The following is a 25026-nucleotide window of genomic DNA, read 5'->3' as shown; positions in this document are numbered from 1 at the left end:
CACTCAGCATTTCATTTTATCGCTCAGTCTGGTCTCTAAACACAGCTCCCCAATTGATAACGTACAAATGCAGCCTCAGTTTACCTTTAAACAGATCATGCCGAGTCTAAATGCACTTCAACACACCTCAACACAAACCTTCAGGATCATTGTTCATCAACAGATGCCCTCAAGAAGAATGTTCCTCGTACTGCAGACCCAACACAAACCCGCAAGAACAACCTTCTTCAACGCAAACTCTCAGGAACAGAATACCTCAACCATTGTTATTTTAGTATTATTTATATACTTGCTGTTGCTTTATTGAATGAGCTTTTATTTTTATATTTACTGTTTTCATTTTAATTTGAGTAATTTTATGTGCTTTTATTTTTTTTTATTAGTTTAGTTATGCATTATTTCTGTTTTATTAGTTTAGTATAGCATTAATTTATTTAGTTTTAATCATTTTCATGCTTCAGCTTAAACATTTTTTAGTTGATTATTAATGCCATTCTTTTCAGGCTTTTCTTTTAATATTCATGTTTATTTCAACTTTATTTAAATGACCAAAATTAAATTGAAATAGTTCTAGTTTTATGTAACAGTAACAATGCAGACCTCACCACCAACCTGCAGAAACAGACTTAATTTAAAACCCCCCCAAAACAACAGACCTCCACAAGTGTCGCTTTGCTATTGTTTATATACTATTATAGTAATTAATGATTTTATATTTTCATTTTAATTTGAGTTTTTCGAAGTTTTGTTTTGTTATAACAGTAAGATTGTTTAGCTTTATTTTATTTCAGTTTTAGTAAATTTAGTACTTCACCTTATTTCAGTTAGTTGCCCGTTCATTCATTCATTCAATAACAACTCTGACGTCAGTGCAGACCTTCAGGAACAATGGACCCCAACAAATACCCTCAAGAACAACAAACCTCAACTCAGACCTTCAAGAGCAATCTTTACACAAACCTTCAGCCACAAAGTACCTCAAAAAGCACACTCTGCCTTATTCTCAAGTGTTTGTCAGCTCCAGCACCCCAGCTTCATCTCTGCTTCCTTTTCCAGGTTGTCCTCATTCTCCTTAGGTCATCCTTTCTTCTCCTTTGTCTTTCTCCTCTTATGTCTTTATATCTTTAATCCTCCCTTTGGTCTCTCCTTCATCAGGCATTCTCAAACCTTTCCTGTAATCTCCACTATATTTTCTTACTCTCTGTACTATTCACTTTTCCTCCGACTAAATCATTTTATTTATTGCACCTCACTCCGAATTGTCAGGCTTCTTTTTCATTTGGTAATTAGCAAATATTCTCTGCTAAATATAGATCTCTCATCCCTGTTCTTGTAGTATGCAAGCAGTTCAGTCACATTTCTCTATGGTTTCTACAAGACTCTAATTAGCCTCATTTCTAACCCTCAGTTACAGGCTATCTTCTCTATTATTATTCTAAAGCAGTGTTTTCTCCCCCACTGTCTCATCAATATTTTCAAATGTAACGTCCCCTCCCTTCCGACAGCACACACACCAACAATTAGACTTTATAATGTCTAATTTCTGGCAGGGGATCTAGAAGTAAAGGCTGTATTGATCCTCTAAGCTGTCAGGACAGAATGCTAGTCATGGTAAAGCCAAACAGTAGATTGACGATTTAAGCTTCCAAGGGACCTCAACCATAAGTTAATTCTGATGGGGCTTCATGGTGAAAATAACAGCTGGTCTCTTAATGTTTTTGTCTTTCTCCCTCTCTTTCTCTCAGTTATACTGCAAGAGTGGTGGGCAATGGAGTTCGTGCTCAAAGACAGAATCCAGAAGTGAGGGTCAGAGGTGCTGATCCTATGCTCATGGATGTCAAAAACAAACTCGAGCTCTTCAACATGGTATGGAATATTATGATTTGGTGACACTACATCTACATCTTAAAGGGATAGCTCACCTAAAAATACAAAATTCTCTGATCATTTACTCATTTACTAACCTGTTTGTTCCTTTCTACAGTGACACACAAAAGTATTGTAACATATCTTCTTTATTTTATAAGGAAGATTACGTTAGAAAAAAACAACAAATTATATCAGCTATTTGACAAGATGACTTCTTGATGTTATAAAATTACTAAAACTACAACTAAAATAAAGATAAGATTTTTTATATATGTAAAGACAGAAAAGACAACAACACACAACAACATTTCTAAAACTTTTAAAAATTCAAATATGGAAAAAATGAAAATGATTAAAAATGTATCATTTTTATTTATTATTATTAAAAATGATAGTATTATCTCAATGATACTAAAACAACACTGATTTGGAATGACATGAGGATGAGTAAATGCATTTTTGGGTGAACTATCACTTTAAAAAGAAAAAAACAATCACTAGTAATTGCTTAAAATGGATTACTAATTGATTAATTGATAAATATGTTAGATCACATTTTATTTTAAGATCCAATTCTCACCATTAACCAATAACTATGACCTTTGCCTCAATAAACTTCCAATTTGCTAATAGTTAGTAATGTAGTTGTTAAGTTTAGTTATTGGACAGGATTAGGGATGTAGAATATGGTCATGCAGAATATGTGCTTTATAAGTACTAATAAACAGCCAATATGTTAATAATAGGCATGCTAATAAACAACTAGTAATATGCTAAAGTGTTACCGTACCGTATGTGATTTCAAAGATTCAACCATAGTGACTAAACTCTGATTTGGGAGATTATGTTCACATAATCCTTTTTTTTTTTTTTTTTTTTACCAAATTAGAAGTCAATTCGATGAGTGTGATGATCTTAAAACTTGTAAACAGAAGCAGGGTTATAATCTTCTGGTTCTGCTTGGCTGAATTTTGCTCCATGATGCACGAGTTCCCCGTTTTGCACAATGTGAGTGTTGTTTGAGCTCAGGAATATCCATCAGCTGTGTCTCAGGGAATACCGCAGTTTTGAGCATGGTATGATGGAAGCACCATGGTATTCACTGAAATATCGTCATCGTTTTACCACCATGCACAGTATTTTTTTGTAAGGGATATGGGGTGCTTTCAGTGTAGGTTGTTTATGGAAGGCGCTACCTTAGTGATTACTTTCAGTGACCACAAGTGGTAAATTGTTTACGTTATATGATTGATTGTCCTGTTTTTGCAAACTTTTACAATTAAAGAAAACCTTTTCCAACAATAATCACATCAGACAGTGTTGTTGGCCTGCTGGAAGCAGTCTGAAGAAATGTGCTGATTAGTACATTATTCACTATTACCTGTTAAGATAAAGTATTAATTTTATTGCTATATATTAATGTGAATAATAATAATAATTATGAACTATCACTGTAGTATTTTTAATTTTTCAAAGATTGTTCTGTTATGAGTAGTAGTAGTAAATAATAATAATAATAATAAATTCTTGAATAGGAAATAGACAGGACGTATCACGTAGAATAGAAAATGGTATTATTTTACTAAAATTCAGCTGCTGTTCAAAAAAGTGATCAGTTATTACAAATCAGAGCCCTTTTTTAATAACATTGTTTATTGTATGTGATTAAGTTTCTTGTTTTTGCATGCATTGAACTTGTATGATAAAAGAAATCACAAGTTTTCCAGCGCTAATCACATCAGGCAGTGTTGAAGAAATATGCTGATGTGTTCAGAAACTTTTTCCTGTTGTTGTTTGTGATGTTCTGTTCTCATTCTGATAGACCTGATAGAGCAGTCATGCATTAACAGAGTGGCAGAAAACAAGGGCAGATGGTTCTTTTTCAGATGTGAATTAAACAGCTTATCAAAGTGATTCTGATGTTCTTCGAAATTAACTAACAGATGAAATTCCACCTAATTAACGGCATCCAGTACAGACTCTGAGATGAGAAAGAGAGTTTATACATATCACATGTGGAAGTAAGGCTGATTTTGATGGGAAGTAAAGAATTGAAAACTGGCAGGGGCTGTAGACTGAGTCTGTGCAGAGTCATCTGACTGCGGTGGCATCAGTAAACAATGGTGAGAACATCATGGCCTAATACACACACACACACACACACACATACTGTATACACACAACAGCTTTAACTCACACGGCAAACTCATGCGTCATCAACACTATTATATGAAATTTGTATTCATTTTGAACTATTATGAAAATAATCCAGTTCATCAAAGTGATTATAAGCTATAAATTGATTTTGAATTGAGTTATCTAGAAGTGGTTCCAGTTTATGTATTAGTATGTTATTCTCTTTTTTCCATTAAGATAAAGCATCAATTTTAATCAATAATAATAATAATAATAATAATAATAATAAACCTTAATGTGGTGTTATTTTCAGAATGTTAGAAAATAAATATAAATAAATACATATATACATACTGTACATACATAGATACACACACACACACACACACACACATTAATTTATAACAACAGCACTATAATAATAATTATAATAAATTATTATTATTATTGGTACTACTAATATTTTTTTAATATATTTTGTTAAATATTTTATATTATAATATAAAATATAATATACTATATTTGTTTATATTTTTTATGAAAAAATTGTATTTTGTTAAAATACAGAAGCAAGTCATTTCTTTTGCTCTATTTTTTCTTTCACCTTATCTTTCTTTCACTCTTCGTTCACTCTTTTGATGAACACATTTCTTTTTGATCCTCTACTTAATAATACTTAATTGTTTCAAGATTTTTCAAGATAAAATACTGTCATTAAAGTTTTATTATTATTATTATTTTCTTGCATAGGAAATATACACAAGAAATATCATGTAGAACAGAACATGGTATTATTTTATTAACAAAAGTCCATTTCACTGTTCTGGCTTTGACTGTTTCCGTTCCATTACTGATATTTGTAATATCTGATAGCCATCAGAATGTTTATTTCCAACTTGCCTTTAAACTAACAGAGAAATTAAATCATTTATGAAAAAATGACTGATAAGAGAAAAACATAAAATTATGTTGTCTCTTTCTCTCATATTCACCCCAGTTTCACCCTGATAAAGTTATGAATTTCTTTTTCCCAGATGGTAAGAGAATTTCTCAACAGAAATATTTGATTTCCTATTCCGATTATGACTAGTAAACCACCAGAGGAATCTGCTGTGTTACAGTCTCAGCGCAGAGAAAGAGAATGGAAATATTGATCCTGGGTACTTTGGAGGTTTGAATGGGGAAATATGTGGTTAAAGAAACTGAGAGAGTGACACAGAGAGAACGAGAGAGTTGAAAGGAGCAGGGGTTCAGAAAACAGGGCATTTTTGGATGGCCAAGTGCTGTTTTTGTCATGCTAATATCAGGCCGGACACTGAAAGACTTTCAGAAGAAAAGATGATTTTCCCACAATCCCCTGAGGCTCTGTGTGGCAACAGTCTGCCCAACTCTGCCACATGACCTTTCTTTCTTTCTTTCTTTCTTTCTTTCTTTCTTTCTTTCTTTCTTTCTTTCTTTCGCTTTCTTTCTTTCTTTCTTTTTTCTTTCTTTCGCTTTCTTTCTTTCTTTCTTTCTTTCTTTCTTTCTTTCTTTCTTTCTTTCTTTCTTTTTTTCTTTCTTTCTTTCTTTCTTTCTTTCTTTCTTTCTTTCTTTCTTTCTTTCTTTCTTTCTTTCGCTTTCTTATTTGCTCCCTGTTTTGCTTTCTCTTTCCCTTTCTTTCTTTCTTTCTTTCTTTCTTTCTTTCTTTCTTTCTTTCTTTCTTTCTTTCTTTCTTTCTTTCTTTTTTGCTTTGTTTTGCTTTCTTTCTTTCTTTCTTTCTTGCTTTCTTGCTTTCTGTTTTGCTTTCTCTTTCTTTCTTTCTTTCTTTCTTTCTTTCTTTCTTTCTTTCTTTCTTTCTTTCTTTCTTTCTTTCTTTCTTTCTTTCTTTCTTTCGCTTTCTTATTTGCTCCCTGTTTTGCTTTCTCTTTCCCTCTCTTTCTTTCTTTCTTTCTTTCTTTCTTTCTTTCTTTCTTTCTTTCTTTTTTTCTTTCTTTTTTGCTTTGTTTTGCTTTCTTTCTTTCTTTCTTTCTTTCTTTCTTTCTTTCTTGCTTTCTGTTTTGCTTTCTGTTTTGCTTTCTCTTTCTTTCTTTCTTTCTTTCTTTCTTTCTTTCTTTCTTTCTTTCTTTCTTTCTTTCTTTCTTTCTTTCTTTCTTTTTTGCTTTGTTTTGCTTTCTTTCTTTCTTTCTTTTGCTTTCTGTTTTGCTTTTTCTTTCTTTCTTTCTTTCTTTCTTTCTTTCTTTCTTTCTTTCTTTCTTTCTTTCTTTCTTTCTTTCTTTCTTTCTTTCTTTCTTTCTTATTTGCTCCCTGTTTTGCTTTCTCTTTCTTTCTTTCTTTCTTTCTTTCTTTCTTTCTTTCTTTCTTTCTTTCTTTCTTTCTTTCTTTCTTTCTTTCTTTCGCTTTCTTATTTGCTCCCTGTTTTGCTTTCTCTTTCCCTTTCTTTCTTTCTTTCTTTCTTTCTTTCTTTCTTTCTTTCTTTCTTTCTTTCTTTCTTTCTTTCTTTTTTTCACTCACACTTTTTTCATCTGCTTATTCTCTTTCAGTCTCTTCGACTATTTCTATCACTCTCTTTTTCTTTCACTTTTGTTTTCTCTTTATTTCTTTATTTTGCTCTAATTCCTTTTCTTTTTTGTTTCTTTTAGCTGTTTTATTTCATTCACTCTTTATTTCTTTTGGTCTATTTATCTCTCTTTTGCTCTTCACTTCTATCTATCACACTTTTTTTCTGTAACTTTCATTTGCTCCTTTCTTTTGGCAGTTTTGCTTTCTTTTGTTCTTTCCTTCTTGCTTTATTTCTCTGCTGTTCATTCTTTTGCACTATTTGTGTTGTTTGAAACCATTATCAATGACCTATTCTTTGCATCTCTTGTGTTGCGTTCATGACAGAAAGATGGAACTGCCATTCAGTGATACATTTAGCATTTTTGGTTACTCATTATCTCGTTACAGTAGTCAGTTGACACTGATAATCACAGTGCATTAAACTGAAGTCTGGTTTGACCTAAGCAGTTTTTCACCCTTACAACTCTGACCATCCCTGACTTTGGTGATGTTGCTCTCCTCGTATTGATATTTTAGGATAGCTGCTGAAGAGTTGGGATCCACCCACACTAATTTGTTTGTGAACATTGCAGAATGTCTGGAGTCCTTCAATCCAGATTCATCTCAGATGGGCTGGTCTCCACCTTAGCCCACAGTTTAAGCTCATTTCTGGCTGCACTCATTGTTTGTAACTTTGCTAGTTCTCCAGACAGCCATTTCCTGCATTTGGGCAATAAATTGCAGTTCAGATAGTTTCACTTACAGTACACTGCAGGTTTATGTATTAAAATGCTTCTGAAATCCTGCATATTTGGTGAAGCAATAAAATGTCACAAATAATTCTGGTTCAGTACTGATAAGTGTTTCCTAATCTACAAACAATAAAACAACTTTAAATATTATTAAATATTATTAATATGTATTTTCTTACTGATCTTAATCGGTATTTTTCCACCCGAAAGATTTCCTAAATATGTTTTATCTACTTAGTAAATATTAAACATTAAAGTACTTAAAAATAGGTAAATGCATTTGAGAAGCAAAATTTCATATAATATTGAGATTTCCACATACAGTGGGGAAAAAAATTATTTGATCTCCTACTGATTTTGTACGTTTACCACTTACAAAGAAATGATCAGTCTATAATTTTAATGGTAGGTTTATTTGAACAGTGAGAGACACAATAGCAGCAAAAAATGCTATATTTGTAAGTTATACATTTATTTGCATTTTAATGAGTCACATAAGTATTTGACCCCTGCGCAAAACTTGACTTAGTACTTGGTGGCAAAACCCTTGTTGACCATCAGAGAGGTCAGACGTTTCTTGTAGTTGGCCACCAGGTTTGCACACATCTCATGAGGGATTTTGTCCCACTCCTCTTTGCAGATCCTCTCCAAGTCATTAAGGTTTTGAGGCTAACGTTTGGCAACTCAAATCTTCAGCTCCCTCCACAGATTTTCTATGGGATTAAGGTCTGGAGACTGGCTATAGGCCACTCCAGGACCTTAATGTGCTTCTTCTTGAGCCACTCCTTTGTTGCCTTGGCCGTGTATTTTGGGTCATTTTCATGCTGGAATACCCATCCACAACCCATTTTCAATGCCCTGGCCCTGGATGGTGTTCTTGCAGTCATAGGCAGCATTCCTCCTCCATGGATGGATATTTTTACTGAAAATTAAGACAAAAATACTGATTGTACAATATATATATATATATATTAGTCGAATGAAATGTCAGATTCCCTCTGTGGATGTTAAACTACACATGAAACAACCCAGCCGTGGTCTGATGCCTAGTTCAGGTCACCGGTGGCCCACCCCTCCCGTTAGAGCTCAATAAATGTGTCTGATTCCCCGTAAATATCCCGACAGGAATCTGGAGGACAGGCCAGCGACACAGCTGCTTTTGGGTGGGGAGACACAATAGCATCTCTGTGCTCGCTTTTCAGCACACATACAGCATGTCATCACACTCATGAGTGTAAATGTGCTTTTCACTTTTAGAGTATCAGAACGGGCTTGTGTTGACCCTGCGGCACTACTGTTCTCTAACACCTGCTGTACAGGAAGTCTGCTTTACTGCAGTACAGAAAACATATTAAATGCACTGGCTGCCCTGTTTGGACTGCCAGTACATTTGGGTGGATTTTGCTCTAGAGCTACAACATCAATTAAATTAATAGCTCATCCAAATATGAAAATTCTTTTGTAAGTGTTTCACTCTCATATTCCAAACCTGTATGACTTATTCTTTTCAGCCATGGAACATGAAAGGAGTAATTTAGTGAGCTGCTCCTTTCCAAACAATGAACATAAGTAGTGACCAGGGACTGTAAAGCTCCAAAAATACTCATAAAACCACCATAAAAATGGTCCATGAATATCTTTGTGTGAGGAACTCTTTAGTCTTTATTAAAATTTTTACTATGCACGTATTCAAATTATAAGCATGAAAATTAGGCACTTCAGAGCAGTGAAAGCTTTTTGTGAATATCCACTTAAATTTTGGTCTGTTCTTAAATGTAAATATCTTCACTTGAAATCTAGTGAACGAGTCATATAGACTGCATTTATGGTGTTTTTTGTCATTTTTGCATTTAATTCAATTGCATCAGTGGGAAATGACATTGTCATACCGGTTTGTAAATGACATGAGGTGAATAAACGAAGACATCAATGAACTATGTCTTTATCCATATCACACAATGCTTTCACGCACACACACCATTTGCAGTGTTAATTATTTTAGTAATTTGTCTGATTGAGGTCAACTGTGTGTGTGTTGACCATTTACTCTGGTTTATCACTTGACCTCTTTTTTTTTCTCAACAGTCCCTTCTCTACTAGCAGGGTATCAGGTGTGTGTGACCGCGGTATAGTGGTTTTCTGTATCAAAGCCTCGTCTCTTGTCTGAGGCCTCAGGGAGAACAGAACACACTGTTTGAAGTGGGTAGAGAGATCTACAGCTCTGTAAAGAGTTCACTGAACACTCACTGCCTGTCACATATCTGACTTCACTTTGGGCATAATGTCAACAACAACAGTCCAGTGAAGATAAAACAGTGATTGCATGAGCCACGTGATTGATATATGCACACCAGTGACTACACATCAGCTGAATTCATATCAGTGAGCAGAATACACTGTAAAAAGCACACACAAATAATTTGGTGTAGGATTTACTTTGGAACAATTTTCACTCAGACATTACAAGTAAATTTTACAAGTATTTACAAATAAATGGTGATTAACAAATTGAATTATATGTGAATTTTTGAAGTAGAAAAATTGAAATGGTATTTTCTTGCAAAACGTACTTCAGTAATCTTTGTTTTATTTACAAACCTTATTTACATTGTATTAAGGTTAATGAAGTATGTTAGTTGGTTGGCTAAGTTAAATAATTGTTTAGTGTGATTAATATTATTAAGGAATGCAAGTTTTATCATAATTTTATAAAAAATAGTTTTTATTAGCATTTTGTCATTTGTTCAATAAAAATATTTAACTTTCTTAAAATAAATTTGTGCTACAGTATATGCAAATGTGGTAAGAAAACGAATTGTCAGAAAACACAAATTATTATATTACACAGTTGCTTGAAAATGTTTCAAACAAATCAAGTTGCTTTGATTTATAAAATCATTTTGCTGTGATGCGTTATGCCTAACAGCGCTCTTTAACTGTAGTAAAGCTGCTTGAACGCATGGGCTCTCTTGGCTTATTGCTTTAATATTGAGCTGTGAGTGTTTGGAAGCTGTGAGCAATTAAATAACTAATGCATGTTTTGCACTGACTCATCAGTTCTAGCCTGTGCTGGCCTGGTCAACTCATTTGCAAATCACTTTAGATAAAAGCTGCTGCTAAATGAAAATATATAAATGTAAATGTGTTATTAATTTAATCTATGAAGAATAGTCTTTTTTCTCTCTTGCATCTCATATGATCATTGAATTCATAGATGTTTATTTAGACAAACTTAGTTTCTCAACTATTTTATAAAAGATTTCAATTCTGATCAGATTAATCATATTCAGAATCAATATACATTTACATTTTATATTTGATCATTTAGCAGATGTTTTTTTTCCAAAGTGACTTACAAATGAGGACAATACAAGCAATCAAACCAGCAACAATATGTAAGTGCTGTGGCCTCTCGTGGATTATTGCTTTGTGTAATGTCTGTGTGGATGTAAAAAGAATCAAAAGCATTTAGATGGACATCTGATCTCTCTCTCTGTTTTGTAAAGTCGTGTTCTGATGTTCTGGACAGCAGTATGAGAAATCTTGAATCACACAAACATGTGAACACAACAGGACGGATGACTTCACTTCCTCTCCTCTAGTCTCCTATAATCTTTTTCTCTCTCTCCTTGTCACCTCATTGCATCTCACCTCTTCTCATCCCATCCCATCTCATCTGCACTAAACTTTTTCTAGTCTCATTTTTGTCTCGTTATTCTTGTTCAATCCCTACAGCTTCGTTCTCAGTGGTTCTTAGATAATTATCTAGTTTGATCACATGCCTGATGGCTCACAGATCGCTCCTGACAGTGATTTATCATGTTCTTTTACTGTCCGTTGGACGTTATTTCATAGTACTATACATGTGAAACCATGACTCCCTACCAGCTCCATTCGAGCAGCACGTCCTCTGCGTCCACGGAAAATATGAGCGCGTTTGCCAGGCGCTCTGATGTCTGTGAAATCCCTTTTCCTTCAGGGGAGGAGGTCACTGACATGAGCGCTGTGCCACGCCAGACGCAGAGCTCTGTTTGTCCTGGAGAGGAGACGTGAAGCTCAGAGCGAAAGAATGCAGCCGAAAGAAGGAGAGGGCATTCTGTGGCCTTCATAATGATGTGCACACTCCTGTTTGTCACTCCTCCTTTCTTTCTTTCTTTCTTTCTTTCTTTCTTTCTTTCTTTCTAATGATGTGCACACTCCTGTTTGTCACTCCTCCTTTCTTTCTTTCTTTCTTTCTTTCTTTCTTTCTTTCTTTCTTTCTTTCTTTCTTTCTTTCACACTAGCTCTTTCGCAACAGGTTTATTACTGTTAACTAAAACTTAAAAACTAATACTTTAAAACTAAAACGTATAGTTGTTAATTGAAATTGAAAATTTGAAATGTTGCCTAAAGCACTAAAATAACTAACAGGAAATAAAAATTAAAACCAAAAATAAATTAAACCTTAAAAATAAAAATGGTAAACTGAAGATTGAAAAAAGTTAACTTAGTTTAAATAATAATATACGTATACTATAAAAGTATATAAATACTAAAATATTATACAATCTAAAAAACACAGTTTAGCACACTTTGTCTTTTACATTTTTTAAAAAAAATAATTTGGGGGTTGATTAAGATTTTTTATATTTTTTGAAAGAGGTGTCTTATGTTTGCTAAGACTGTATTTACTTGATCAAAAATAGCCTACTGTAAAAACAGACATATTGTGAAATATTATTACTATTTCAAATAACTGGATTCTGTTTGAATATATTTTAAAATGTAATTTATTGCTGTGATGGCAGAGCTGAATTTTCAGCATCATTACTTATGTGTCACATGATCCTTCAGAAATCATAATACTATGCTGATTTGCTGCCCAAGAAACATTTCTTATTAATATCAGTGTTTGAAACAATTGTGCTGCTTACATTTTTGTCCGTCATTCTTTGATGGCTAGAAAGTTCAAAGGCTTTGAAATAGAACTATTTTGTAACATTATAATTTTTTTGTGACTTTTGATCAATTTAATGCATCCTTGTTTAATTAAAGTATTAATTTCTTTTAAAACAAATCTTACTGACCTCAGACTCTTGAGCGGTAGTGTATGTCTCTCTTTTCTGCTTCTCTCTGTCACTTTTGTCTGACTATCTGTCTGTCTGTCTCTTTCCATCTTTCTGTCAGCAGTTTCTTGTTCTGGTCCTCATGAGGTGATGGAGTCTGGCTGTGTAGGGGTGGGACTGTAAACTTCAGTACGCACATTGCCTGAGTGTGTGTGTGTGTGTGTTCATGAGAGCACAGAGCTCAACCTAAGCAGCAGAAACCCTCTTCAGGGAGTTGTGAGAAAGAAAGCTTGGCCTCACACACACAAACACACACACACACACTGCTGCTCTGTTGCCTTTAATGTCTTAAGAATGTCTTCTTGCATGTTTGTCAGCTCTCTAGTGAGCTATTGTCCTTCTCTCACACAGATTTATAAACCTGATCGCTTTCTCTTTCCCTCTTTCTGTCTGTCTCTCTTCCTTTTACACTCCCTCTCTCTCTCTCTCTGGATGCCATTGTGTGGTAAATATGCAATATTTTACCCTCATTTTGGTCATTAACTCCTGGAATGTGTTTTCTTGAGCCCTGCTGGGGTTTGTTCAACAAAGCAGCATGAGCTATTAGCCACTAACACACACACACCTCGACCTGCTCTTACCAGAGAAACGGTCACTCTGGAAACCCAGGCTTTGCAGTGAATAAAAAGTTTAAGACACATGGGAAGGAATTTAATCTTGTGCATTCCACTGGACCTCTGTGTGTTTGAGTGGATGAGGTCTTTTAAGTTTATTGTATATTTTTGGGAGTTGGTGCATTGAAAACTGACAGACTATGTACCTGATTTGCAGTGGTGGAGGTAACGAATTAGCCTACAACAACTCACGTTACTGTAATTAAGTAGTTTTTTCGGGTACTTGTACTTTTTGAGTATATTTTTAAAGCTTTATTTTTACTCATACTTAAGTACAAATTAAACAAAAATAATCTACTTTGTTACTTTTAAATCATAGTTCGTTACTGAGTACGCCCACAATTTGAATTGATATTCAAACCTTTGACGAAACTTCAGTAGCCAATAAAGAGATCTAAACGGACCAATAATGCCGCTGCTGCCCGAACACGTCATTCTGTACAAGATTAAATGCAGCGATCCAAAAGAGTGAATCTAATCATCATTCAGACAAAACTTTGCTTCAAGAATGAGCCACACTGCTGACACGATCTAATCACTAGCACACCCTGAGCACATGTGAGTTAACGTATTCCTCTTATCGGCAAGACATATCGGCATAATAAAAGAAGCAGATATTCTTAACCACTCCTACCCCGACCGTGAATCTGCTATGAGCAAGAGGTGGAGCGGTGGTGCACCACAATAAAGCCCCACCCTTTATTCAATATTCCATTTCACTTGGAAATACATCACAACACTGAAGTCAGTTGCAACTTCTGGATAACGGGTACTTTAATATTGACATGTTTCAAGGTATTGAAGTTAGAAATTCCTGTATCATCATGACCACTAATTCACATACGTTGTCAATAAGATAAAAGTAGGTTTTGTTCAAAATAGCTATTATCCAAAACATAGATCTATGATATGAATGAATGTTTTTTGGTAATTCATTAAATATAGCTGGCTAAAAAGTAACTAGTAACTAGTACTCTGAGTTTTGAGAAGAGTACTGTGTACTTTTACTTAAGTACTGTTTTGACACCAGTACTTTTATTTGTAATTGAGTATCATTTCAGCAATGTAACAGTACTTGTAATTAAGTACAAATTTCCAGTACTCTTTCCACCACTGCTGATTTGTGTTTGGATGATTCCGTAGTGGAAAAGAGAGACGTTATTTCCGTTCTCATGCATCCAGTTTGTGAACCTCTCTGAGCCTATATATGACTTATTTTAGCACCTGAACAATGAGATCATTCATAAACTGGTCATTTAAAAACTGGACAAATAACTTTTTACACCAGCTTTGTTCAGACAGGCAGTAAATTGCATATTTTGTTTTCAATTTACTGACTCAAGCCTGGTTTTTGTAGTCAAAATGAAAAACCAAAACAGACATGAAATCTGATGTTTACAACCCTGATCCAAACCACATCTGTATGTGGTTTGAAATCCGATTAAAATCAGGTTTGGAAAGTATAAACGGTCAGATTGGATTTCATGTAGTTTTTTTTAACGTTCATGATTCCTTCAATCTGTCAAAGTGACTTTTACCAGCTAAACAAAACCTACTTTAGTTGTTTTTTGTTAGTTTGATGGTTTGTATGCTTGTTTCTTTTTTTTTGTCTTTTTCCCATTTTATACATAATGAGTAGAAGGAAAGAGGATAAGGAAATGACAAGCTGAATTTTCACTTAGTTTATAGCTATTTTTAACCAATCAGATGTTTGCATGGGCAAGAGTGATCAATGTGACAAAAATATAAAAAAAACCTTGCAACATGCAAGAAAAATATTCACAATCAGATTTGTTTTTTCTCATTTTGGAGTGAATGAAACTTGTTTTAAACAAGATTTACTTAAGCAAAATTAGATTTCTGTTTTTGAAAAAAAGAAGAAAGTTTGGCATCAAATGTTTTTTTTTTAAATTATATAATTGGTAAGGACACATTAGCGACAGCAAAGACTTTTACATCGTTACAGACAATTTTAAAACAAATAAATGCTGTTGTTTTGAACTTTATATTCATCACTGAATCCTGAACAAAAAAGTGAATAATGGTTTCCACTAAATAAATAAATAAATAAGCAAACAAACAAGCAGCACAAAAATTCTGCTTTGCCGTCACAAGAATAAATTGCATTTTAAAATACATTCAAATAGAGAACAGTTATTTTAAATTGTAAAAATATTTCACAATATTACTGTTAACTGCTTTTTTTTTTTTTTAAATAAATGCAGGCTTGGTGAACATAAGAAACTTCTTTCACTTAGAAAAAGTCATACCAGCCCAAATTTTTAACTGTAGTTTACTGTGCATTTAGAATTAAGCTTTATTATTCTTGTTTTAAGTCTAAATGTAAAATTGTGAGCCTAACATACATTTTAGTAAGGATGGTCAGAGATTTTCAATGGGCAACATCATGTAAGAAGTTTTATTTTTTTAATATTTTTTTTTTGCAGTGGGAAAAAAACAAAAACAAAAAAACCGTCCATCTAAATGTTCAAATGAACTTGTCTCAGTAGTGACCCTTGCAGGAACATTCCCCATTGCAATATTTAAACTGGAGGCTGTCCGATCTGACTTTGGAAACATCTTTGAGCAGATGTCTGGACTTGCTGTGATTGTTGCTCTCTTAGGATGTGAATTTTGGCTGTGATCGTTTGTGAACAGGAAGAGAGGGACACACACAAGCGATGCTTTTAGTTGCATATTGAACTCCCCTTACACTATCTGTCTTATGGAGTATGTAAAGTGTGAGTTAGATGTCCCATGTGACTTCCATCTTTGCACAGCCCTGGTAGCCATACTCAAAAACACTCGTAAGGTGTTTGATCTTCAGGTCTGTAATAATTTAGATCTCCTGGTCTAAGAAGCACAGTTTCCATTAACTTTATTAGCAGAGACTTTTATCCAAGGTCTAAATGTACTATAGGTTATCTATTTTGAATATTCCAGGTTCAGAAGGTTAATCTCATACGCTGTTGATTGCCATAAACGGTTATTTTGACTTGGCTTTCAGTTTGTGAAACAAAGTTTAAACACATTTAATCAATCTCAATCTAACGTGTCAACCTTGGCATTTCTAGTTCAAAAAATGTGTGTTGTTTGTCATTTACAGAATTAGAAAGAGAGGCTGAAATAGCTGGGCCTTCAGCAGCCAGTTAATAAACTGTAACCATGGTCACTGCAGTCTTCCATTCTTTAATTAATTCTTTATAGTGTGTCTAATTAGAGAGCTTTAGCGGGAAATGAGTCCAGAGCCCTCTCTATTTAATGTGTTTTAGACTCTGTCCGTATTGGTAGAGATCTCTGTAGGTTTGCTGACTCAGTCACGACACTGCCAGCCAGTCCATTAATACACGCATATGTAATTAAATTATTCATTTGACTACTTTGCATGATTGCAAGGGTAATTGGTCTTTAAGGGCTTTGATCAAAAATATTGGTTTCCGAGACTTGTTTATAAACTGTGGTTGACTTTTATTGGGCCTAATGGACTATGAAGCAGAGAAGAGGAAATATGTTTACATAACTTGATTAGTTATTATTTTTGCGCATTTAAGCACATTTCTTTTGTAGGAATGCTTGGGGTGATGTCTTCAAGTTTATTTGGTTTATACTGATTCAGAGTAACATTTGAAATGTCGGTAACACTTTAGAATAGGGAACACATTCACTATTAACTATGACATTTCCCTCAATAAATTCCTAATTTGCTGCTTATTAATAATTAGTAAGGGAGTTGTTAAGTTTAGGTATTGGGTAGGATTACGGATGTAGAATAAGGTCATGTAGAGTAAGGCAATAATATGTGCTTATTACTACTAATAAATGGCTAATATTCTAGTAATATGCATACTAATAAGCAACTAGTTAAGAGACCCTAAAATAAATTGTTACCGAAATATCATATTCTAGTTTTTTGTAGCATTTTAAGTCCACTTCTAATGCTGTTTTTAGTTTTGAATGAACATTTTCTACCCACTTCTGACCTTTTTATATGGGCTGTTTTTGTTTGTATGTAAATGGCCTCCATTATGATTGGTAAACACCGACTTCATATTATTGTTTGGAGGATAAATGTGGGTGTTCATAATGCTGATGTGCTCATAGTTATGACTGCATAACCCTGAATATTTCCAAATGATTCAATTAAGCAAACTTGTGTAGAACAGGCAACATTTTGCTTGACATACAATTTGAATAAAAACAAATAGGTGTAAACAATGTTCAGTTAGTATTGAGTAGTACCTTGCATCTGTGGATAGTTTGGTTATTATTAACTCACCAAATTGCATGTCATGTCATATTTACTTGAAACCCAGTGACTGCATTTCTTCAGGAATTATTGTAGTGTGTTATGATTTCAATATGAATATCATTGTGCACTTTCAAACTGGTTCAATTCTCAGTTGTTTGAGAAACAGCATTTTCTTTTCAACAACAGCTGTGTTCTTTCTGGTAATTATCCATGGCTTTAATAGTCCTATAAAGAAGAATAGTCAGATGAAGAGCTTCCCGCTCAGAATGTCACTTGTCTGTTTATATTGAGAATAAACTTAAGCTTTGTTTGGGACGTTTCTATTAAGAATTCTGCAAAAATGCAAGACTGCGTCATGTGTAAACAGCCACTCAATCTTCTCTTTTTGGTTAACAAAAGTTATTCCGTTACTCAGCTAGGAAAGACTGTGTTGTATAATTCTGTGTTGCACATTTCTTGATTGTGTGAAATCACAATCAGTTCCACTAAAATCATGTTGGCTGGGAAACAGTGTTGGAGTGTGTTTGTGTAGTACATCCAATTCTTTTATTTCCATAGAGCAGAGGAAATCCTGTTTTCCATTATATGTTTCATTATGCTGGGGGTGATGAGGTGTGTGTTTGTGTCGGGCTGAGCGAGTGTGTATTATGTCTATTGATAGTGCAGCAGAGCATGTTCTCAATGCAGGAGTACTATGTACCTACCAATAAAATAGATTAGCATACAGGAATAGGTTTGGCATCACAGGGCTTTTTTAATAATATCACGATCAGCAGTGGAAAAAAATAGAAGGTAAATACAAATCATAGCTTCCAGTAACCATGTAATATGATTATATAGGAGTTAATATTTGCATTTGCCACCTACTTTTTTTTCTTGAATATAAAATAAGCTTTATTATTATTTTCCTGAATATTTTGTTGTTAATTTCAAATTTAAATCAGATTCATCACTTCAAAATTTCTTATCCAATCTATGTTATATTAATAATTGTGCATAATTATGCAATTTTAATGCATTAATGCATATATTTTGCACGATAAACCATTACAGTGCTTGATTGCAATTTGAAATCTGGATTCTGAAGCAGATGATAACCACTGATGAAGACTGTACATGTTTGCAAATGATTTACAATGCTTTGATTTAGACTCTCACAGAAAGTTGTTGTAAATCAAGAAAATGTCCAATTAAAAACACTCGTTATTAAACCATTATTGATATACTATTATAGTATTTATTCATATTTTCATTTTAATATTAGTTTTTGTGATTTTTTTTTTTTTTTTTTTCTATTAAGTTTTATTTTTATTTTGGCTTTAGTTTAAGTAATTTTAGTACTTTGACTTGAACTTGTTTTATTTCAGTTAGGTGCCAATGTGACTTTTCTAATTTTCTATTTTCTTAAAGTTTTTCATCTAATGTTTATAGTGTATTTTATTTCATCTTTAGGTTAACAAAAAATATTTTTAATAGTTTTAGTTGGTTATTTAACAATAACAACACATGAGAAATACAGCTTCATGACTCTCATATGTTTTTGGAAAAGTTACTTCAGTGGTTTTTGTGTTTGTGGCTTTGCAATTCAATTAGGCATGTCAGATTGGAAAAAAACCTAAAACAGTCCTGATATTAATGAAATCAGTGCTTCCATATGAGGTCATTAATAAGGAACAGAAAAGGTTTGAGTTTGTGCTTGTTTGTGCATTTACAGCGTTGAAACACTTTCCTCAGAGCGCCAGTCAAGGTTACGAATGATCTTCTGGGTTTGCATTAATCTGCACGTGGCCGTTTTTGAAAGGCGTCCCTGTGCTTTGTCAGAACAAAGTTAGACAGCCAAGCTGTGAGGTTTGAACCACGTGTGTGGAGCCGTTGTCATTACTGTCCATTAATATCGTCTATATATTTATCTGTCTGTCTAGCTCCTGGCCAACCTGCTATATTTATCTATAGCTTCACGTCTCCAGCTGACTCGTAAGCCCTGGGCAGAGGGTGAAAGGTCACGGCGAGCGTGTGCAGCCTGCCTGCTCCTGATTGTGCTGACTCAAAGGTTAATGGGTCATGTGAGTTTGACCTTTGCATTGACATTTATTTCCCCAGTGGACACTTCTGTGCAAAGTGACTTTCAAGGAATTGTATATATGGAGTGTGTTTTGACATTTAGTCCTCAGCAGGTAGCGAAAGATTAAAATTAAATGCTTTACCTTGCTAGGCTCAAAATCTTGTACTGAACGAGAAGGAAACTCTTAAAATGAAATGTCAGTGGAAAGATTAATATGGCAGTGGAGTGGATTTGACTGGATATAGGCCTGTAGTGAGGTCCAAAAGTCTGGGACCACTAGTGAAAATGCCTCTGTGATGTATTTTTAATATAATTTGAATGAAAAGTTGAGTGAATGATATAAAATGTTGTTTGTTCCCAAGTTGAGAGTATTTGGCTCTACTGTATGTATAGTTTGTGTGTGTAGGTTAAAAATATCTTTGTTTGTGCTATAGAAAACCAGTTTCACCCATCCTATGGAGCAGCTCTGGCCCGAACCCAGTGCTGGAGGCTTGATTTAGAAATGCCAGACTCCCTTTGTTCGCAGATATGCCTGGGCCAGACCTGTCGGTTAACCCTCTGGTAGATGGTTAAGAAGTGAAACAACTATCCAAACAATGTCCAAAATTAAAAACAGTTTGTTGAGCACATCATATCTGAATTTCCTTTTGTCAAAACTGCACTCGGTTAAAAAACAAATATTCCTGTGATGGCAAAGCTGAATTTTCAGCAGCCATTACTTCAGTCTTGAGTGTCACCTGATCCTTCAGAAATCATTCTAATATGCTGATTTGGTGCTCCAGTTTTTTTTTTATTATTGTCAGTGTTGAAGTTAATACTGCTTGATATTTTTGTGGAAACCATGATAAAACATTTTCCCCACCTAGAATTCTTCCATGAATAGAGATTTGAAAAAGATCTGTTTTTAATAAGAAATATAATGTATTGAAGCTTTGCTGAATGAAAATATCATTAATATAAAAGAAGTATATACATATATATATATATATATATACAGTAGCACTCAGCTTCCAGAACGTCTTCATTACTTTTGTAATTAAAATTTGCTCATTGACAAATCTTTTTGTTTATTCCAGTACACACTGTCACTTGTTCAGATTTGGATGTATCTGATTTTGTTCTATGTGTAGTGTAAACATGTCTACATTTAATACTGATAAATAGCATAAAACCTGATTTTTTTTCTCTTTTCTTTTTTTTTAGGAAATCCAAGAGATCATGCCTGGTGTGGGACACAAGGAGTCCTGGGACGAGACAGGAAGTGGAGAGAGCAGTGGTGAATGTGATGATGAGGACGGTTGTGAAGGTTCTGGAGAGTCTGTGGCATCTCCCAGTGAGTTAACAAACAAACTCTCACCTACATCTGGGCTTCCATGGCTAGTTTGTACTGGTTCGATGCTGTGCTTGTCTTACTCGTGAAACCATGTTTCCTGAAGGGTACCTCTGATGAGCGATGAAACTACATGTTGTTTTGGTTTGGCTGGTTAGCATGACCCCAGTTAACCCCTGCTGGTGGATGGCATAACTACACCATCTAGTTTAGGTCTAAATCTTGATCAATAGTTCTAAATCTTCATCTATAAATAAATATATTATTATTTTATTGACTTATCAGTTTAACGTTGACTATATTTCAAATGCTTGTGGTCATTTTATTTTCATTATATTATATTTATCTGCTGGCATTAACATCACAGCTCAGTATAGTCGCTAGTAATGGATTTGGGCCTGTCTGTGTTCTTGTGGTGTGCCATCAGCTAATCAGTGTCATTTTCCTGAAGCTTCAAAGTGATTAGTCACATGTAATTAACTCCAGTAACTGGCTCTCTGTGGAAGATGGAAGATTTCAAATTGCATATTTTTGGAATCCTGCTCCAGCCGAGCGACTGACCTTGAGATGAATGGGAATGCTAAAAGATATTTTTATCCAAGTATTATTCAAGATGTGTTAGGATTAGTAATGTTAGTGTAAGTACTTGTATGGAAAATAATTTTAGGGCCAAACTGATTCCCAGAAGGAACTTTGGAGACCTCACAAAAAGCAGCACGTTATGTCATCTGTATACTCGGGTGTTGAAATGACCACAAAGACCACCCAGGGGTACAGAGAGATTGAATGACCTCCTCTGACTGTCTCAAACGCAGGTGCTGAGGTGCTACCTGCCATTCCATCATCGCTAAAATGGCCACTAAATGGCCTCTCTTTTCTGCTCAGAGCCGTAACACATGACCCACGGCTCCACACCCCCGTCTTTTTCCTGGGGTTCACCGTAGACCTTGTCTGTGTAGTGTTTCTCGATCACTTTGAAACCCAATCTTCACTCATCACTAAAATCACCCCGCTGGGCCCTCCGGCAGCCATCTTGCTCTCCTGCACCCATTTCCCCTAATCTGCGGTTAGCGCTCCAGGGTGCCACACATCAAAAAAACAGAGTACAGGAAGAAGAGAGGGCGTCCCTTTATCACCAGCTGAAAACCATTCCAGGGTAGAAAGAGACAAGGTCAATGAGAGCAAAATTGTTTGGGAGAAGAGGCTAGATATGAAGAATGATGGCCATCCATCACTCTGAATTTCTCCAAAGGCCACAGGTCCCACTTTAAAACCTCTGACGCCTGTAGCATTGATCGCGTCTCTCAGACAGTAAGACCAGCTGTTATGGCAGTGTACTTATCAGATTTGTACCTCAAACATACTATCTGTGACTTCAACGTCAAAAATGGCTGTTAGAAACAATCGTCTGAAATTTTTAACAGGTCCTCTTATCATTTAAACAGTTTGAACAGCACCTTTCGGCCTTAAACTTGCCACAATCATGGAGGTCTATAATAGAGCGCTGCAGTGATGGCGTATTTTTGTAGGCCAACCCAGAAGTTTGTATCGCTTTTGTTTGGTTCCTTCGATTAATGCCATTCAGATGCAACTTCGACGTTTCCTCTTCATTGCAAAGATGATACTGACTTAATTTGCTTGGCAACAGCCCAAATGTCTTATTGACTCATTAAATGTAAAAAACTGACTTAAAATGTGATGCACACTTTCAGAAAAAAAAGGCTTTATAAAAGTAAAAAATTAAGTGAAGTGACATACTGCCAAGTATGGTGACCCATACTCAGAATTCGTGCTCTGCATTTAACCCATCCAACGTGCACACACACAGCAGTGAACACACACACACCGTGAACACACACCCGGAGCAGTGGGCAGCCATTTATGCTGCGGCGCCCGGGGAGCAGTTGGGGGTTCGGTGCCTTGCTCAAGGGCACCTCAGTCGTGGTATTGAGGGTGGAGAGAGCGCTGGACATTCACTCCCCCCACCTACAATCCATGCCGGCCTTTGGATTACGAGTCGGACTCTCTAACCATTAGGCCACGACTTCCCCTTAAAGAGCCCATAAAATGCCCATAAAAGGTAAAAATCTATTTAAACTTATTGGAAATAATTAATCTGACCGTTAAACCCCTAATATATATATATATATATATATATATATATATATATATATATATATATATATATATATATATATATATATATATATATATATATATATACATATGTGAAGAGTTCAGATGCAAAAGTCTCTTTTTCAGATGGCACTTAAAGTAGCATTTTTAGCAGACTCCTATATTTATGTTCAGTTATTTCATTTTAATCGCATAGAAAAGGACCTAAAATTACTGAACCTAGACATAGGAGCCTGTTTAAAAAAATGGTTGGTGCTTATACCAGCAGAATCAACTGTAAACACTTACTGTCATATATATATAACATGTAATAATATTTAGTATTTTCACATCTAGGTGGATTTTTTTTTAATTTGCACTACTGTCTGTTCAAAATAAATGAAAAGAAACTGAGCATAGTAGATCTTTTTTTTTTTCTTTTCTGTTGTACCAAAATCGTATCGAACCGTGACCCCCGAACCGAGGTACGTCCCGAACCATGACATCTGTGTACTGTGCCACCCCTAATATACAGTATATATATATATATATATATATATATATATATATATATATATATATATATATACATGAAAAATCAGTATCTCAAAATATCAGAATATTTCCTAAGATCAATCAAAAAAAGGATTTGCAAAACAGAAAAGTTCAAGTTCTTTAAAGTATGTTCATTTATGCACTCAATACTTGGTCGGGGCTCCTTTAGCACAAACTCCAGCATCAGTGAGGAGTGGCATGGAAGCGATCAGCCTGTGGCACTGCTGAGACACTATTGAGCCTTCAGCTCGTCTGGATTGTTGGATTGACTGTTTCTCATCTTTCTCTTGAAAATATCCCATAGATTCCATATGGGGTTCAGGTCAGGCATGTTGGCTGGCTAATGAAGCACAATAATATCATGGTCAGCAAAGCACTTGGAAGTAGTTTTGGCACTGTGGGCAGGTGCTAAAGTTCTGCTGGAAAAGGAAATCAGCATCTCCATAAAGCTTGTCAGCAGATGGAAGCATAAAGTGCTCTAAAATCTCCTGGTAGACGGCTGCATTGACTTTGCTGCATTGACTTTGGACTTGATAAAACACAATGGACCAACACCAGCAGACGTCACGGCACCCCAAATCATCACTGACTGTGGAAACTTCACACTGGACTTCAAGCAGCTTGGATTCTGTGCCTCTCCAGTCTTCCTCCAGACTCCAGACCTTGATTTCCAAATGAAAAGCAAAATTTACTTTTATCTGAAAAGAGGACTTTGGACAACTGAGCAACAGTCCAGTTCTTTTTCTCCACAGCCCAGGTAAGATGCTTCTGACGATGTTTCTGTTTCAGAAGTGGCTTGGTAGCCCTTTTCCTGAAGACGTCTGAGCGTGTTGACTCTTGATGCACTGACTCCAGCTTCAGTCCACTCCTTGTGAAGCTCTCCCAAGTGTTTGAATCAGCTTTGCTTGACAGTATTCTCAAGCTTGCGGTCATCCCTGTTGCTTGTGCACATTTTTTGAATCAAGAAAACCCAGGACTCCATTTCCTAGGGTTTAGAATGACCCATAATTAACTATTTCAAATGTGAAAAGGCCTTTTCTGTGATTTGTGATTGATTTTGCCACGGCTGGTGTGGACAGACAAATTGCTCACCACTGGAATCTTATAACATCATGTAAAGAATTGTTCGGACCAAGAAAGATAACTATAATGATTACTACAACGGATGTTAACATTTTGCTTATTATAAACATGCGCTGCAGTTATTTTGTCTGCTGCTAAAATGTCTTGGCTCTTTAAAATCTGGATTCTGACTGGCTGGAGAAAAAAATCAGAATCAAATTTATTATTAAAAATGTGCAGATATTGTTATAGTTATCATCTTTGGTGTGAACGAGCCTTAAGTGCCAGAGAAAGGGTTGTAAATTATAAAAAACAAAATTATACTGTTACTAACAAAGTAAGTGGACCTCAGGGAGAAAAATTATTTAATACAAAATGTATAATGTTACACTTAGAAAGCAATTAGAGAGTGAATATGGCAAGTAGAGAAACTGCTGTAGTGTCTATTGCAACAGAACAACTGCAGCAGCAAACAACCGCTCAAGGGTGTAAAGAGTGAGAGAGAGGAGGTCAACAGGATTAGACCTCCTGTCTTGGAAATGTTTTTTGGTACTGCAGCTACTGCATCTGTTTTTATGCAAGACAAAGCCAACTTCTGCTCTCTCTTGCTTTCCATTTCCCTCTTGGTTTGCTCTCTCCCTCTGTTTCTGGTTGCACATG

General features: G+C 35.0%; 1 protein-coding gene across 1 annotated transcript in view; it reads left to right on the top strand.

Moving 5' to 3' along the window:
• The window catches only part of gpc5c (glypican 5c), a 126810-nt gene that overhangs the window by 81326 nt on the left and 20458 nt on the right, over positions 1 to 25026 (top strand). Inside the window, exons 7-8 of the mRNA XM_079434619.1 lie at positions 1746 to 1866; positions 20508 to 20637. Of these exons, the coding sequence (XP_079290745.1) occupies positions 1746 to 1866; positions 20508 to 20637 (251 nt within the window). The remainder of the gene's footprint in view (positions 1 to 1745; positions 1867 to 20507; positions 20638 to 25026) is intronic.

The sequence above is a fragment of the Barbus barbus genome (genome assembly GCF_936440315.1).
Source record: "Barbus barbus genome assembly, chromosome: 15".
Taxonomy (NCBI): domain Eukaryota; kingdom Metazoa; phylum Chordata; class Actinopteri; order Cypriniformes; family Cyprinidae; genus Barbus; species Barbus barbus.
This window is presented reverse-complemented; position numbering and strand designations above follow the sequence as displayed.